This window comes from Callorhinus ursinus, unplaced genomic scaffold, assembly GCF_003265705.2.
Source record: "Callorhinus ursinus isolate GAN/ISIS: 27379988/994484 unplaced genomic scaffold, GSC_fseal_2.0 scaffold11, whole genome shotgun sequence".
Classification (NCBI taxonomy): Eukaryota; Metazoa; Chordata; class Mammalia; order Carnivora; family Otariidae; genus Callorhinus; species Callorhinus ursinus.
In genome coordinates this window covers 36,895,974-36,908,445 of record NW_027397073.1, presented here as the reverse complement: position 1 = coordinate 36,908,445, position 12,472 = coordinate 36,895,974, and the positions used below count along the sequence as shown (strand labels likewise).

Genomic DNA, 12,472 nt, shown 5'->3' with positions numbered 1-12,472 from the left:
GCGCCCCGCCCCCGCCCCCCCTCCCCCGGCGCCATAGAGCTGAGCAATCCTCCCAGCTTCCTAGAGCGGACGCAGCGATGGCAGTTCCGCAGCTTGTGAGGCTCGACAGCGACCTGGAGGACACGTCGAGGTATGGGTGCTATCGGGTCACGGGAGCCCGGGGAACTAGGATGATCTCGCTTCCTGAGCTGCCTTGCGGCGCCGCCAGGAAACCCTGTGGGTTTTCTTGAGTCCATGGAGAGTCCCGGCCACCGGGGTCGCTCCCAGGCGCTGCTCCTGGGGAAGGTGGGTCCTTGGCCTAGCGCGCTTTGGGTACCGGTCAGCGCCTGCGCGGCCTTAGTTTCAGCGAATGAACACCAAAAACTTTGTGGGCATGTGGAATCAGGAAGGGGGATGCATCCACGCAGATCAGCAGAGCGTGCCGGCAAAGAGCAACCTGAATGTGCGAGTGCTGGAAGAAGGGAAGGAGGGAAAGAAAGATAATGATGGTGACCAGTCGTGTCGGTTTGGTGTAGGAAAAGCAGCGAATACGGCGTTAACCGCTGAAACAAAATCTTATGCCCTTCCCAGCCTTATCATCCCAGTTACGTCCTTATTTCGGTAGCATTTACCCCCAATTATGTTTGAAGGTCTCTAGCCTTGGAATGGAGAATACATGCCCAAAAGGGTTAATGTCTGATCCTCATCACGAGGGAGGAAGCTTAATAAATTCTGTGAGAAAACCACTTGGAAATTAAATGAGATTTTGTTTTCTCCTCCACTTCTTTTATTATCTAGAGGTTGTTTCTGGTGGTCTAGTCTCAGAAATTATATCTCCAGTCTCCACAATGATTCCCTTCCAAGCCCAGTGGTGCCCCGTTGCCTCCAGGTTTCAGACTCCTATGTGGACAAGAAAAGCTTACTAAGGAAATGGTAATTCTGCAGTTGCTCCCCGAGGTGCCAAGTGTCCAGTTACAGCCCATGGAGATCCACTTCAATTATGAATCTCAAGAACACCACCTTCTGTCAGGTGAGAAGCAGTGTATTATATCTTTCTTAGGGGGTACAGGTGGTGGGAGGTTTGTTACTGGTGCTATGTTACTGTCTTCCAGTGCTATTGGTATTCTTCGTTGCCAACCCCTCACTGTGTTAGGCAGTACCATCTCTGCTGCAAGCAGAGTCACATAGCTTTATTGTGAATTCTGGCAATCAAATTCTCATGGAGTTCCCTCCTCTCCTTAAGGACCCAGTTACCCATTTTTTCTCATTATAATCACCTTATCACCAGTCTGTCAGTATTTGATATTTTCCCTTTAAAATCTTTTCAGGTCGTCTTTTTTCAGGTACTGTAGGGGCATAGTTAAAAGTTTTGGAGTCTGACACTGGATTCAAATACTAGTTTTGTCATGTACTAGCTTCAGTAAATTACTTGCGTTTTGTTTTGTTTTGTTTTTTTTAAAGATTTTATTTATTTATTCGACAGAGAGAGAGATAGCAGGAGCCGGAACACAAGCAGGGGGAGCGGGAGAGGGAGGAGAAGGCTTCCCGCGGAGCAGGGAGCCCGATGCGGGGCTCGATCCCAGGACCCTGGGATCATGACCTGAGCCGAAGGCAGGCACTTAACGACTGAGCCACCCAGGAGCCCAACATCAGACATTTTTAAACCACGTTATTTTCTTATGGTTCTGTAGGTCCTCAGCTTGGACTGGGTTCTGCTGGCAGTTTTTCTCTTGGTTTTGTCTGGGATCACTCATGCAGTCATCTAGTGGCTCAACTAGGGCCAGGGTGTGAGTATCAGTCATATATGTCTGGCTGTTGGTGCTGGTTATGGCTTGGGTCATCCATCTGCAGCAGTCCAGCCCAGACTTTTTCACAGGACAGCCAGTTTCCCATACAGAGAGAGGGCAAGCCTTGGGAAGCATAAGCACTTTTCTAACCTATGTTTGTGTTATATTGACCAAAACAAATCAACATGACCAGTTCCAGAGTCATTGTGGAAGAGAACTACACAAGGATATAGGTATTTGGAGATACGATTCATTGGGGTCCATTACTACTATAACAAACACTACGAGCACTAATGATATTTCAGTATTATAAAGCTCTACACACAGACTAGGCTGTTAGTAAGTTCTTTATAAATGGTAGCCACTGTTATTTTTAGTAAGATAATTTTATTTTTTTTTATTTTTTTAAGATTTTATTTATTTATTTGACAGAGAGAGACAGCGAGAGAGGGAACACAAGCAGGGGGAGTGGGAGAGAGAGAAGCAGGCTTCCTGCTGAACAGGGAGCCCGATGCGGGGCTGGATCCCAGGACCCTGGGATCATGACCTTAGCTGAAGGCAGACGCTTAACAACTGAGCCACCCAGGTGCCCCTAGTAAGATAATTTTAATCCCACCCTTGTTCAGGTGTTCCACAGGGTCTCATTTCCACATCATATTTTGCTGTTTTCTGATTTTGGTCCTCCCATTTGCTGCTATTTTGCCTGTGAAATTCACCTTCTATTGTCATTTTCTTTTACTCTAGATCTTCTGCCTCTTTATAGCTTTGAAGTGTCTTTATTTTATTTTGTTTCTCTCTTCTGTATTTAGAACTTGTCTTTGCTTAAGAATCTATTCTAAGACATCTAGCTCTCATTTTTCCTGAGAATTACGTAGAATTGGGTCTCCTTTTTGCAGTTTTATATAAATTAATATACATATTGCATGTGTTTGTGTCTTTTAGAGTGTGTGTAAAAGAACATTTTGTTACTATAGAGTAATCTAATTATACTAAAGTACATTTATAAAATATAGAAAGACACAAAATGGGAATTTAAATAACCTACAACTCCACCATCTAGAGATAGTCACTAACATTAATGTATCCTTCAAATAATTTAATCAACTGTTCAACACTTGTTGATACATGTTTATTAGTTAATCAGATTATAGCTTATTAATTATTGCTGACCATATAGGATGGTTAGTTATTGAGGGGTTGCTCTGTGCTGGGCACTGTTCTAAGTGCTGGGCATATAGCAGTGAACTGAACAGATAAGCCTTTGCCCTTAAGGAGCTTACATTCTGGTGGGGGAAACAGGAAATAAGTGAATATATGGTAGAGTATCAGAGAGCGATAATCATTACGAAGGAAATAAACCAGGATGTATCAGTCAGGATTCTAGCAGGAAACAGATGGTTCATTCAAATTGGATAATTCAAGGTTTCATGAAGAAGATGGGCAGGATTACAGAAATTAATAAGGGATAGAGTACAGCTTTGGGACAAAAAAATGATAAGCAGTTATTACCTTTAGGCCTAATGTTACAAAGGGAGAGACTGATTACTAGATCCTGGAGAGTATAGCTGTAGGGTAGAGCTGCCCAGTTGGAGCCATGGCCTTTGCTAAAAGAAACACAATTACTTCTAACTCCTGGCCCAGCAAGAAAGGAGTCGGGATGTAGAGTGAAGACTCATCCCGGTTTCCCTGGGATTTAGCACTGAAAGTCCCATATCCCAAGAACCCCGTCTGTTTTGGACAAACCAGGATAGTTGGTCACTCTACAGTTCTCCTCCTTCTTTGGGCCAAATCTAATTGCAAGCCAGAGGACACAGAGTCCCAAGTGCTGCAGTCCAAAAACTAGTATCAACCTCTTGGAGCACAGAGCAACATGAACAGTAGATCTAGAAGGGCAAAAGGAGAATATCCCATTACAGTCCACCCCTTTTAACCTATAATATTTACTTTTGTCCTTTGTTTGGTTTATCATGTTCCCAACACATATCTTTTTCTTAAGCTCTTAAGCTACCATATCCTTGCAGGTTGACTTGTAATTAAATTCTATTTCACCTGAAACATGAAACTTCACTGCCACTGGTGCTCTTCATATAACGTAGTGAAGTAAAGGGGGGAAAGGCATAATTAACTTAAAATCACTGCTACAGTTTTTGCTATTCACAAACTATCTACTTCCATCACCCATTCCATATTGCCTCTACCCTCTCCCAGAATCTCAGTGGCAGAGTTCTTTACTTAGTTTAGTAATGTAAACCTTTTTTCCTGGATGATCTGAGTCCTTGATGATCTTGTCTCTTCCATGTTATTTCAGCATACCATTGACTGGGCCGTTAGACATGAGAGAACTAGGAAGCACCCGCATTGAATCGTCTGAGTTCTACACCTACTGTTCTTTGCCTTTATTATGTAGCAGCGGCCAATTCCCCAGTAGCAGTTGGTATCAGTCATCCTAGCCAGTAGAGCAACCCTTTCTCTGCCTGTTGGTGCAGCAGCTTGAGGAACCCAAAATGGCCAGGAGACAGTCTCAGCTTCAGATTTAACAAAATCATGACTTTGTTCCATGGTAGAAGTATTTCTTCTTTGAGAACCAGAACCCCAAACCCACTAAGCCCAAGATTATGGGGATAGGAATTAAAAATAATATAGGGGCACCTGGGTGGCTCAGTTGGTTAAGCATCCAACTCTTTTCTTTTTTTTAAAGATTTTTATTTATTTATTTGAGAGAGAGAGAGCACATAAGAGGAGGGAGGGTCAGAGGGAGAAGCAGACTCCCTGCTGAGCAGGGAGCCTGATGCGGGACTCGATCCTGGGACTCCAGGATCATGACCTGAGCTGAAGGCAGTCACTCAACCAACTGAGCCACCCAGGCACCCTAAGCATCCAACTCTTGATTTCAGCTCAGGTTATGATCTCAGTGTCAGGGGGTCGAGCCCCGGGTCAGACTCCCTGCTCAGTGGGGAGTCTGCTTGAGATTCTTTCCCTCTCCCCTGCCTCCACCCACATGTGCACACACGCTCATGTGCTCTCACTCTCTCTCAAATAAATAAATCTTTAAGAATATAATATAATATAATCCATAATATAAATGGACTATTAGTTATATAGTAAAAAGAGACATTATTACTACTCCTCTCCCCTTGACTCATATACCCATGTATTCTGGCCATAGAGAAGACAACACTGTTTATTGTCCTCTGGTTTAAGGCATATATTGCATCCTGTAGGACAGCACCCCAAACTTAGGGTGTTGTTGCCTGGCTGGTACTGTAACTGGGCCTTCAGTAAATCATTCCACTATTATTGAAATCCACTTAGGGCGCCTGGGTGGCTCAGTTGGTTAAGCGACTGCCTTCGGCTCTGGTCATGATCCTGGAGTCCCAGGATTGAGTCCCGCATCGGGCTTCCTGCTCGGCGGGGAGTCTGCTTCTCCCTCTGACCCTCTTCCCTCTCATGCTTTCTATCTCTCATTCTCTCTCTCAAATAAATAAATAAAATCTTTAAAAAAAAAATGAAATCCACTTACTTCTGGATGATAGGACATGTGATAAGACCTGTGAATTACATGTGTGTGAGCTTATTGCTGTACTTCCTTCCCTGTAAAACTACTCCTTTGGAGGCATTATTGTATAGAATTACCATTGTAATAAATACAGCATTCTCTTAGGTTAATGCACATTTGTATGTGGACTATATATTTAGTCCTTTGAAAACAGATTGTTGCCCTCTTCATGATAGAAGGAGCCAGTATAATGAATCTGCCCCCTAGTTGTGGGCTAGTTCCTCTCCAGAAAACAGTACCAAATGAGGGGCTCAGTGTTGGTCCCAGCAATTGGCTGCATGCGTACATAGCTGCGATGATAGGCATATCAGCCTTGATAAGCAGATACCTATATTGTTGACCCCGCATATAGCCTCCATTCCTGTTGCCATGACCACTTTATACATGAGTCCATTGGGCAAGCATTAGTAAAAAGGCTGATTGACATTCATAACATGGATCACCATGTCCATCTGATTGAGAGGCTTCTTTACAGTGGATTCCGTTTGGTTAGTATTCACATAGGACACAAATATATTCATTCTTTGCCCATCCTAGGAGGTCTATCATAATTTTCTTCTAGAATCCTTATTTCTAGTCTTCCAAGTTTGTTCTTTGAGGTACCTAACTAATCAGATAACCCATTAGTCATTATCCATGAATCAATATAGATGTGTATCTTAGGCTCTGTTGCCTTCCATGAAAGTGGACAGCCAGGTGTATATCTGAAATTCTGCCTACTGGAAAGATTTGCCTTTACCAGTATGTTTCAGGTCACCTCAGAGTCAGGGTTTAAGTAAAAGATTCATTTTCTGCTAGTGTCCACACACTGAGCAGACCCATCTATAAATCAGTTCTGTACTTTTTCCTCCTCTGTTAACTGGTAAAAGGGCATTCCCATTAGGCCATGAATATCAGCTTATGGGGAAGGGATTAGTGGAGCAATAGGAAAAGGTATTATGGCAACCCACATCACGAGCACATGGAATTTATTTGTCTTCCACACTTGCTTTTATAATGGAATGCTGGTTTGTATGTCCAGTTTTATGATTTGATGAATCAAATAGCTAGTTCACAATGGTTAGCTTATAATAGTCATTTGGTGCTCTGTGGTCAAGCATTAAGTCTCTGTTAGTGCCCAAGAGCAAGCCAATGTCTGTTTTTCACTTAGAAAATTGTTGGCAGAAGAGAGTATGGCCTTACTTCACTGACGTTCTCTTCTGGAGGCTTGCCAGAGGCTTAATACAGCATCCCTGACTCCTGCAGACACTTCTAACCATTGGTTATCCTGGTTAATAAAGTCATGTGACAGGACAGCTTGCATTGCAACCTGGACCTCTGCAAAGCCTTTTTTAAATTTTGAGTCTCACTCAAAGATAACAGTCTTACAAGTTATTAATATTGGTCATTTCAGCGCATTCGACTATGGTATCTGTTGTCTCAAAAATTCAGGGCTCACCAAGTATTGTGCCTTTCTGAGGTAGTAACAGTTGGTTAGAGATATAAGGGAAGTGAGACAACAAACCATATGACTATCTGAGAGAAGAGTGTTTCAGGCAGAGGGAATAGCAAATGCCAGAGGCCCTTTAATGTAGCAGGAGCAGAGTCAGTCAGGGGTAGACAGGAAATAGGGCTGGTGGTGGAATGAAATGAGAGCAGAGAGAGAAGGGACCAGATGGAACCTTCTAAGCCATAGTTAGGACACGGAATTTATTCCCAGTGTAATAGGAAACCACTGGAGCATTTTATGCATGATAATAACATATAAAGATCGCTCGAGGGATGCCTGGGTGGCTCAGTCGGGTTAAGCGTCTGCCTTTGGCTCAGGTCATGATTCCAGGGTCCTGGGATTGAGTCCTGCATTGGGCTCCTTGTTCAGCAGGGAGCCTGCTTCTCCCTCTGCCTGCCACTCCCCTGCTTGTGCGTGCTCATGCTCTCTCCCTTTCTCTCTCTGTCTCTGACAAATGAGTAAATAAAATATTTTTTAAAAAAAGATCACTCTGTTTTATGGAGAATAGGAGAAAGGTAAGTTAGCAAGAAGAAAACAAATGTTTTAAGAAGAGAGTAATCAACTATGTCAGATAAATACAGAATAAGATTGAGAATTGACTACTGGATTTGTCAAGGTAGAGCTTATTAGGGATTCTGATAAGTGCAGTTTTGATGGAGTTAAGGAAATAAAAGCCTGGTTGCAGTGGGTTAAAAAGAGAATAGACTTAATATTGGTTAGCCTATAGGGCAATGTGAACTCATACACTTAACAGTAAGACCCAACAGTTCTGGTCCTAAGTTTATGTAACCTGGAGAAACACTTGCATATGTGCATAAAGATAAATGTACTAGCAGATTGATATCAGCATTATTTGAAATAAAATGTTATTGTCCATTGAAAGAGAATGGGTAAATAAATTGTGTTATATGTCACACTATAGTGGTGAACATGAATAGACTGCAGTTACACACATGAATATAGATGAATCTTCCAAACACAATGTTGAGCAAAAAAAAAGCAGATCATAGAATATATGTGATATAATTCCATAAATGTATATAGTTCAAAAACATGCTCTGTTTGCCTGCTAGGGCTACCATAACAAAGTATCACAGATTGGGTGGCTTAAACAACACAAATTTATATTCTCACAGTTCTGTGTATTGACTTTTGTCATCTGTGCTTTGCTTTCTTCTAGAAATTTTATAGTTTTAGTTTTTATGGTTAGATTTATATTACATTTCTAGTTAATTTTTGTGCATAGCATGAGGAAAGAGGCTTAATTTGTGTTATTGTTATATCCAGTTCTAACACTTTGTTGAAAAAAGACTGTCCTTTCACCATTGATTGTCTTGGCAACTTTGCTGATGGTCAGTTTTATGTATATGTTTGATCTATTTATGTACTCAGTCATATTTCATTAATATATAGCCTGTCCTTATGCAATCCCACACTACCTTGATTACTGTAGCCTTATAATAAAGCTTAAAATCTGGTAGTGTAACTTCTCTCAATTTTGTTCTTCTTTTTCAAAATTGTTTAGACTCTTCTGTGCCTTTCTACATAAAGTTTAGAATCAGTTTGTCAATTTCTATGAAAAGGCCTGCTGAGGTTTTGATTGGGGTTGCATTGAACCTATAGAGAAGTTTAGGAAGAATTCCATCATCTTAACAATATTAAATCTTCTTCTCCACAAGTGATGGCATATATTTCTGTTTATTAGTTCTTCTTTAACTTCTTTTAGCAGTGTTTTGCAGTTTTCATTAATAAACATATTACACATATTTTGTTGAATTTGTTTTTAAATATTTCATTTTTGGTGTAATTAAAAAATATTTTTAATTTTAGGCTCTAGGGACGCCTCGGTGGCTCAGTGGTTAAGCTGCTGCCTTCAGCTCAGGTCATGATCCCAGGGTCCTGGAATCGAGTCCTGTGTTGGGCTCCTTGCTCAGCAGGGAGCCTGCTTCTCCCCCTGCTTGTGCTCTTTCTCTGTCTTTCTCTGACAAAAAAGAAAATTAGGCTCTAATTTTTCATGGCTAGTATACTGAAATACAGTTGGATTTTGTATATTCTAATAAACTCATGTACAAGGTCTAATAACTTTTTTGAGATACTTTAGAATTTTCTATATACATGATTGTGTAGTCTATAAGTGAAGACCGTTTGACTTTTTTCTTATTTGTATCTCTCATTTATTTTTCATGTCTTGTTGCATTGGCTAGTAAACTAAATAGAGTTTGTATAGTATTGAATAGAAGTAGTAAGAGAGAGCATCCTTGTTTTGCTCCCTTGTTCCTAGGAGAAAAGCATTCAATGTTTAACCATTAAGTATGATGTTAGCTTTTGCTTTTTATAGGAGTAGTTAATTTACATATAACAGGGACGCCTGGGTGGCTCAGTAGGTTTAAGTGTCTGCCTTCAGCTCAGGTCATGATCTCAAGTCCCGCATTGGGCTCCTTATTCAGCAAGGAGTCTGCTTCTCCCTCTGCCTGCCGTTCCCCTTGCTTGTGTGCTCTCTCTCTTTCTCTGACAAATAAATAAAATCTTTAAAAAAAAAAATGTCATATAACATAGTTGATATTTGGATTTAAATGTACTGTCTTTGTATTTCTTTTTATTAATCCCATCGTTTGTTTCTTTTCTTTCTCCTTTAATCCCTAATTTTACATTATCAGTTTCTTTTGTTTTTCTATTTTTTTCTCTATTAGCTTATTTTTTATACACCCTTTTATTATTTAATCGTTACCTCGTAGCCTTTTTCAGATGTGATTCTGTGAGAAATTAAGCCCCGATGTTCTAAGGTATTACTTATAATTAATGTATTAATTTTTCTCCTGTACATCTATTGTAGCATTAGCTGTGTACCATCTTTGGGGAGAATTAAGAAAATGGTCATTCAGATCATTTTGTTTTATTCCCTTGTGGAACCCTGGTTGAAAAAGACTGCCTAAGAAATTACAGCATATATGTTTGATTCATTACAGTTTATCTTAATTTGTTATTTATAGGACAATTCAAAGATCTTACAATGTTTTGGTTCTGTTTACCTCCATCCTCTTGTGCTATCTTTGCCATGTACTTTAATTCTCTCTCTATTGTAAACCCCATAAGACACTGATACTGTGTAAGTCAGTCAGTACACATGTAGATTTACCCATGTACTTTACTTTTTCCAGTGCCTTTGCCTCTGGCAAAGGGAAGAAGCCTCCAGCTGGAGCCATATTTTTTTTCCTTTTCCCTTTGAAATTAATGTGTCATGTTTTCAGCTCTCTAGACCATTTGCAGTCTGACCATAGTATGCCTTTTATAGTAAATACCATTTAACAGTGAGCTGATAGTCAAGAATTTCAGCGGAGCCCCCATATTCCCTACCATCACAGGCATCTGGTATTATTAAGCATTGGAATGGCCTCCTCAAAACTCAACTCAGAAGAGATTTCTGATCCCACCTCCCTAACCTTTTCCTGGTTCATACACTTTGCTAAGGAAGTCTGGTTACTGAATATGGCTCTTCCTAAAATGGGATCATATTTTCTTAACCACTTCCTTGTAATAATCAGGACAAAAGAGTTGGGGGATTATATAGACCTATTTTTGGAAAATTCAGGTTTCTGTCCTTACCATTCCTGGACATTGATACTTGTTTCTTTCTTTCCCCTAAAGTAGCCTCTGATCAGCCTGGTTGGTGGTCCTCCCAGGGACAGCCAGGCTCCCACTGCTTCCTCCTTCTCCCCCGTCCCTGAAGTACTCTTTCATATTGCTTACCTTACTTACGTTAATAAGTTGCTTGTGGATCGGCTTTAATTTAGTCTCACTTTCATAATTACTATGAGTAGGTTTCAGTATTCCCAGATCTCCTGTGACAAACATATATAGAACATACCTGATAAACTGCTTCAATAAATGATTATTATGATCCATTACTTATTGATTCTTCCTAATTGCTCTTTCAGAGGATAATTTTCAGTGTTTTGGAGCACTCTGATATTGTGACAGCATTTTATAAGTAAATACTGATCTCTTTCACCTCCAGCTTTCTTATGGTATGGAGAATACATTCCATTTGGATTTTTTATTATTCTAGATGGTGAGACTAAGACCAAGATTGGAGAGGTGACTTCAGAGGAGGAAATTACAACAAAAATTGAACCATTGCCTGAAGAGTCTGGCAACCCCAGAGATGATGTTCTCCAGGATTCTGAATGCAGAGGATTCTATGAATTGGGGGATAAATTAAATGAAAAGAATCAAAATCTCCTTAAAAGAAAACAGAATAACTGTGATGAATGTGGGCAAAGCTTTGCTTGGAGTACAGGCCTTATTAGGCACCGAAGAACCCACTGGGAGAAACCCTATGAATGTGATAAGTGTGGAAAGGCCTTTAGTGTGAGCTCAGCTCTGGTTCTGCATCAGAGAATTCATACAGGGGAGAAACCCTATCCTTGTACTTGGTGCATTAAAAGTTTCAGTCGGAGCTCAGACCTTATTAAACATCAAAGAGTCCACACTGGTGAAAAACCTTATAAATGTGATGAATGTGGGAAAGCCTTCAGTCAGAGTTCTGATCTCATTATCCATCAGAGAATCCATACAGGAGAAAAACCCTATCAATGCAGTCATTGTAGTAAAAGCTTTAGCCAGCGCTCAGACCTGGTTAAGCATCAGAGAATCCATACTGGAGAGAAGCCTTATACATGTAACCAGTGTAACAAGCATTTTAGTCAGAGTTCTGATGTTATAAAACATCAAAGAATCCACACTGGGGAGAAACCATATAAATGTGATGTGTGTGGAAAAGCCTTCAGTCAGAGCTCAGATCTCATTCTGCATCAGAGAATTCACACTGGGGAGAAACCATATCCATGTAATCAGTGTAGCAAAAGTTTCAGTCAGAACTCAGACCTTATTAAACATCGAAGGATCCACACTGGAGAGAAACCCTATAAATGTAATGAATGTGGTAAAGCTTTTAATCAGAGCTCAGTCCTTATTCTGCATCAGAGAATTCACACTGGAGAGAAACCCTATCCATGTAATCAGTGTAGCAAAACCTTCAGTAGACTTTCAGATCTCATGAATCATCAAAGAATTCACACTGGAGAGAAACCTTACCCATGTAGCCAGTGCAGTAAAATGTTTAGTCGAAGATCAGACCTTGTTAAACATAATAGAATTCATACAGGTGAGAAGCCCTATGAATGTGATGAGTGTGGGAAAACCTTTAGTCAGAGCTCAAATCTTATTCTCCATCAGAGAATCCACACTGGAGAGAAACCCTATCCATGTAGTGATTGTACTAAAAGTTTTAGTCGTCGTTCAGACCTCGTTAAACATCAAAGAATACACACTGGAGAGAAGCCGTATGCATGTAACCAATGCAATAAAAGTTTCAGTCAAAGCTCAGACCTCACTAAACATCAGAGAGTGCACTCTGGGGAAAAACCCTATCATTGTGATCATTGTGAGAAAGCTTTCAGTCAGAGTTCTGACCTTATTCTTCATCAGAGAATTCACACTGGAGAAAAACCATATCCATGTACACAGTGCAGCAAAAGTTTCAGCCAGAACTCAGACCTTATCAAACACCAGAGAATCCACACTGGGGAAAAACCATATAAATGTCCTGAGTGTGGAAAGGCTTTCAGTCAGTGCTCAGCTCTTATCCTACATCAGAGGATC

General features: G+C 40.6%; 1 protein-coding gene across 1 annotated transcript; it reads left to right on the top strand.

Moving 5' to 3' along the window:
- The first annotated feature begins 7 nt into the window (after nucleotides 1-7).
- On the top strand, nucleotides 8-12,303 carry LOC112835049 (uncharacterized). Its single transcript, XM_073898345.1, is given in 4 exon segments — nucleotides 8-130; nucleotides 778-1,009; nucleotides 10,878-12,121; nucleotides 12,124-12,303. Coding segments are annotated over 3 exon segments (1,386 nt in total). The 5' UTR covers nucleotides 8-130; nucleotides 778-909; the 3' UTR covers nucleotides 12,166-12,303.
- Nucleotides 12,304-12,472: the final 169 nt, after the last annotated feature.